Source organism: Rhea pennata, chromosome 5, assembly GCF_028389875.1.
Source record: "Rhea pennata isolate bPtePen1 chromosome 5, bPtePen1.pri, whole genome shotgun sequence".
Lineage (NCBI taxonomy): Eukaryota > Metazoa > Chordata > Aves > Rheiformes > Rheidae > Rhea > Rhea pennata.
The window spans coordinates 44,897,237-44,903,236 of record NC_084667.1 but is presented as its reverse complement, the minus strand read 5'-3'; the positions used below and the strand labels follow the sequence as shown (position 1 = coordinate 44,903,236).

The 6,000-nt window shown below is 53.0% G+C and overlaps 1 protein-coding gene across 1 annotated transcript; it reads left to right on the top strand.

Annotated features, from left to right (window-relative positions):
* Nucleotides 1-3,649: 3,649 nt before the first annotated feature.
* On the top strand, nt 3,650-4,605 carry LOC134141153 (mas-related G-protein coupled receptor member H-like). The gene has a single exon (XM_062577148.1). It carries the CDS (start codon nt 3,688-3,690, stop codon nt 4,603-4,605), a length of 918 nt encoding a protein of 305 aa, XP_062433132.1. The 5' UTR covers nt 3,650-3,687.
* Nucleotides 4,606-6,000: the final 1,395 nt, after the last annotated feature.

The following is a 6,000-nucleotide window of genomic DNA, read 5'->3' as shown; positions in this document are numbered from 1 at the left end:
CCAGCTGATTTGGGGGCATGAGACTTCACTGCAGCACACTGGGGCTCCTCAGAGCCCCCAAATCCTGCCCCACACCAAGGACCTGATTTCAGCTGCCACCTGCAGGGCCTTCCCACAGTCACTGAGGTCTACCACTCATCCATAACTCTGCTGAAGTGTGGGATCCACCCCTGGGTCCATAACCCCTGCCCCTTATGCAAGCTGAGTAACCCCCACGAATCCCAGCTTTTATTGCCTCAGAGCATCTGCATGAGGCAAAGTTCATGGCAGCAGGAGGTGGCAAGACCTGACTCATGGCCAGGTGCCACTTATTCCTGTCACTCCAGGTGACGTGCCAGGTAGCTCCATCTTCAGCGCCCAGCCCAGCAGGGACCCTGCCAGCATGGGCAGTGCTGGACCAATGGTCTTTGCCCCAGTAGCCCTGGCACATGGGCAGGGACTGGCTGCAAAATCAAGCTTTGCTCAGGGGCTCACAGCCCAGTGCTGTCCCTGGGGCCCCAGAGAGTGGCATGGACCCCCATACGCTGACCACCCTACCTATGACCCTCCCATAGTGATCCTTGATCAGCTCACCTGAGACACAGACCCCAGTACCCACAGTCTGGGAGAAGGCAGCTTGGAGGATGTTCATACACAACTGGGGGTTGTTTGGGGTGTTTCAGGGGTGCAGTGGACATGGCAAGGCTTGGGGGAGCCACATGCATTGATGTCCCCTCCCCATCTCTCAGCTATGCCGCAAAGTGCACTGGGGGCCCAGGTAAGCTGGGAAGGGGCACTAGTGGTCCAAGCAGCAATTAGTCAGCTTAATGAGCTGGAAAAGCAGCTTTCTGCGCTTGCTGGAGGAGCAGAAGGTTCAGCAACATTATGGGGCCCTGGCCTCATGCCCTGTGTACCAAGAGGTGATGGCAGAGTCCCATGTCACCGTGCTCCTCTGTGCCCCATAGAGGAGATAGGTTGGACCAAGCATGGACCTCTGCTTACCCTACAGCTAAATATGTGTGCATGTGCACGTGCATGTGTGTTTGGTTCCTGCCCTTCTTCGGGATCCCTGTCCTCCTCTGGGATGCCAGGGTCCTTGCCAAACCCAGCTCTTTCCCAGGAAAGTGTCCCACTCTGTTGCAGGTCGCTGTGCTGTGGGATCTGGCTAAAGAGGTTCCTTCAGGCTTCTGTGGTCAGCAGGGACCCCTGGGAAACTGCATTCCTGGTCAGGAGTCCAGAGGGGCCCTCAACTGAGTGGTGTAACCCCAGAGTAGAGGATTCACTTCAGGCTTCTTGCACCCTTTCTCCTGGACCTTTTTTGCTTCTCCTCTTCCTCACTGCAGGCTCTGTATGGATGCTGAAGAACAAGACATCTGTGGGAACTTTTGATGCTTCCCAGCCCAGCTGTCTCCTTCTGGAGGTTGTTTTTCTCAGCTGGGCACCAATAAACCCATCCCTTCCTCGTGTCTGCTCTGGCTCCTGGCAGGAGGGAATAAGTGGGTGCTTCCATGGGTATAAAGGAGCAGGGAGGGGCATGGGGGGGAGAAATCTTGTATCTAGGGGAATGGAGATGGAGGAGGTAGTCTGGAGTGGGCAAGAAGCAGAACAGAGACTCTGTCCTGCCCCACAGACTCTCCAAATCTTGACAAAGGTGCTTCCAGCTCCACTTTTCCCATCAAGCTCCTCCACTTGCAACTCCCCCTACTCCATCTCCCACCCCACTTCCACCCCTTGGTGCCCACAGCCCCCTGGGTGAGAAAGTAAAAGCCCTGCATGCTATCAGTGGGAGCTACTCTTTTGCTCTCTTTAGTATCTCCCTCTTCAAATCTATCCTCTGTCTTTGCTGTTCAGTACATGTCCACATTCTGATGTCCCTCCTGCTTCCTCCCCATTTCTGCCTGTCCCTCTGTCCTTCAGAATGTCCTTCAGCTCCCTCCTTCCTCAACCCTCCTCTATGGATCTCTAAAGAAGGTGGTGCTGTCACTGTGGTCACCTTGTTGGATGAATTGCCTGTTGCCAGGGCCACTGAAGGCTGTAAAAGGTCCAGGAGTCTCCTTCCTCGGCACAAGCAGGCCCTGCCATGGGTGGCAGACCCCTCCATATCTTCACTGCCCCCTCTGCTGTGGTTCCTGCAGCCCCATAAGGCCAATCTGCCATTCACCCAACACTGGTGACCAGTGACCATAGCCTCCTGCCTGCAATCACACGGGCCCTTTCCTGCAGACAGTGAAAGTGCATGCTTCCCAGTGCTGCACAGGACCAACTCACCCCATCCCATGCTAGCAGGGTGCATGGCAGGGCCCATGGATCCCATGCTGGGCAGGGAGGACTGTGGCCATGCCATGCAGTTGTTGGAGGGCAGCAGTGATCCCATAGTTGGGGGAATATCTTCAACACTAGTACAGAGGCTCTGGTCACAGTTATTTTGGTCTTCAGAAATTTGGGGTGCTGTGACCTCCTCTGGATCTGTTACTCCAAACGGAGGGGGCTGGTCACCACATCACAAAGGCAGACATCTCTTATCTGAAGAGGGTCTTCAAGTCATGGAGGATTTTCAGACCATGTAGTTCCATGGGAAGCCTTTAAGGAAGGGAAAGGCACTCTTAAAAGTCCTACCACACAAACATAGTGCCTCATGTAGCTGTTCCCTGCAGGCCCTATACTAGTTAGGAGAAACCTCAGACAGTGGTTCTAACATCAAATTCCTAAACAGGCTTGATGCAAGAGGAATGTGGATATGATACAGCACTGATCCACATGCTGGAGGCTGGAAGGCAGATGTAAACAGTAATGAACAATCTCAGCATCATAGCAGGGTTGGGGGGAAAAGACTGGAGTGCAATAAAACAATTAGGAAGGTGGCAATTATCAGTCTAATGAGATATCAGGTTGAATTGTAAACGCATCAAGATTCTTTCACAGAGAGATGTAACTGATGCAATATTTGTCCTCTGGGGTATTCTCCTGGACAAAACATTTCCTTTCCAGCAAGAAAAACAGAAATTCAATGAGAGAAGAGGCTCAGTGATGTAGCCAGTATCTCTGACACTACCCAGTGCTCTCTTACCACCTGACCTGTGATCTTGCAGAAACACCCACTTAGCAGCATTATTTGGAAGGACACAGGAAGCAATCATCTACTTAGGTCTTCTGAGGACTCAGAGACCTGATTTCTCCTTATCCAAGAAGACTGAGCAAGAAGACCCAAAGGGAGGGAGCGTGCCCTGCTTAGATGTGGGAGAAGATCAGCTCCAGCTTGCTATCTGGAAAGGTAGGGGACTGCAAGACTGTAGCTCAAACTATAATGAGCTGCATTAGTCTTTCTCCCTTTCTCTTCTGACTTTCCTCCAGCCTCCAGCCCTCAGCCCCTCTCACCCATTCCCACAGACACCCTTCCTCTAAACATCTTAGAGCCAATCCAGTCTCTCTTAAACATTCACATCCCTGACCACCAGTGGTGAAGCAGCCTCTCCAGCTGGTAACCTTCCCTCCCATCCTTTTGCCTCAGCGTCCTCAGCCCTCACAGCTTCCCCTGTCACCAAGGACCTCTGTCCCCTGAGCATATCTTCGATGCCTGCCAAGGGTCCTGATTCTCCAGCATGGGGAGCAGGCAAGAGGCTGCACAACTCAGCCCCCCGTCACTAACTTGATTTTCTCTGATCACAGACAAAAGCCCAGATCACGCCACCCAGCCCAGCCTTCCTGGGGATGGAGCCGAACCACACGTACCTGCAGCCTGCACAGCCCACACTAGCAGATGATGGAGATTACAAATGTGTGATAGACGTCTCTGATGTGGCCCTGGATGGTGCCACGCTACTCATCTGCCCATGCGGGCTGGTGGGGAATGGGGCCGTCCTCTGGCTCCTTGGCTTCCGCATCCGCAGGAATCCCATTACCGTCTACATCCTCAACCTGGCCTTTGCAGACTTCACCTTCCTCCTCTTCATGCTCACCTCAGCCCTGTTATACATCATGGAGAACGTCTCCTGCTCCACTTTAGAGTTCTTGAACTACCTGAGGCCACTTTTCCTGTTGTCTCTCTTTGCCTACAACATGGGCTTATATCTCCTGACAGCCATCAGCGTTGAGAGGTGTGTGTCCATCCTGTGCCCACTCTGGTATCGTTGCCGCCGTCCCGAGCACTTGTCAACCACTGTATGTGCCCTGCTCTGGGCTCTCTCTGTCTCTGTAATTGCTGTAGTGACTTCTCTCTGCATGTCTCACCAACCTGAACACTGCCAACTGGCTCTCATCTCTATGTATGTCCTCAATTTCTTCATCTTTGCTCCACCCATGGTCCTCTTCAGCACAATCCTGTTCATTAAGGTCCGATGTGGCCCCCGGCGCCATCACCCTGGGAAGCTCTATGTCGTTATCTTCTTCACAGTCCTCTTCTTCCTTCTCTTTGCTCTTCCCCTCAGCATCTGGAACTTCCTACAGCAGTTTAACTATGTCACTGGGCAGTCCCAGATTGTTTTCTTGCTGGTCTGTATCAACAGCAGCATCAACCCGTTTATCTACTTCCTGGTGGGGAGCTACAAGAGGCATTGCTCCTTGGTCTCTTTGAAGGTCGCCTTCCAGACGGTCTTTGAGGAAACGGTGGTTACCACCATCTCCAGCTAAGAGACTACTGTGGCCACGCTGGCTGTGCTACCTATGCCTGTTTCATGCTCCGTTGGCAATGTGTCATTGTGGCCAATTCCTGTGATGCCAGCAAGCACAGCTCACCTTCCTGCAGCTGGAGTGGCAGGAGGCCTCCTTATCCCAGGTCTGGACTGGCAGTAATGCCTGCCCTTCTTCTAGTAGCTGTTTTCTTCTGTTTGCTCTCACAATCTTCTGCACAAGAAACCTAGCTCTCCACGGGGCGTGTTCTGTTGGGACTCTGCTGCTTCCCTCTGGCAACTCAGCTCCGAAGAAAGAAGGGAGGAATACAAAGGGTTTTGCTGCCCTCCAGTGTAAGAACAAGAAATCAGAGATTTCAATGAAGCTCTTCTGAGGTGTGCATTTGTTACTCTGGGTAGTCTCTTGAGAGAGGAGTGTTTGGGGATTTGGTGGTGGAGGGGCTCTTTGCAATGCTCTGGCATGGCCCCATTGTCCCAGACCAGCTCCACAGGCACTGTTCCTATGAACACAGATGTGCCCTAGAACTCCCTGTCCTGCATGCTGTCAAATAGCTCCACTTCTGCTTCCCAAAAATAATTAGAAATCCCAGACCCATGTTCAGAGTAGGGATAAAATGCATTCAATGTCCTAAACCCTTCTCCCCATCTCATCTCCAAACCCCGCCCAGGGTTTCCCATGCTCTGCTCTCCCTCCTGCTTCCAGAAACACTGGTAGGGCAGGGGAGCTGCTTGCAGTGCTCTATTGATGCCCACAGCCCTCCCCTCACCCAAATACCCATCTCCTGTATCTCACTGCTGCTTGACATCAATAAACAGTGTTGTGCTTCCCTGATCTGCCTTTTATTTGTGTCCAAATGCTCACTAGGTACTGGAGGTTCATTAGGGGTTCCATGTGCAGTCAGGGATCCATCCAGCCTCATCCTCAAAACTGTGGAATGAGAACCACCTGAAGCATCTCCAGGAATGTCACCTGTAACCAGAGTGCAGCAGGCTGAGGGGCACCAGGCCAGGGTGTAGGTATAGCCTAAATCCTCCTGTCACTTTGTTCAGAAGCCACATTTTGCTGGGGCAAGGCAATCCTGTGCCTGGTTTGCCCAGGGCCCACAACAGGCCCACATCCCCATGTTCCCTTACCTATCCACTCTGAGGAGAGGCACTGATGAAGAGGGCTGTGGGACACCCTGGGTCAGCCAGACTGTCTCCTTAGCATCCTGTTCGGTACATTGAATTGTGGCATGGGGAAAGCAACTGCTGTGGAGAGCAGGACAGAGGCTGCTTGTCCCCACCAACACTGACCTATCAAGGGAACCCAGTGGAAGGAGACAGCACCTGGGGGACCCGAGGTGGGTGGTGGGTGGCTCATCTGCTAGCTGGTGTGGGGGTTTCCCCAGTCGGG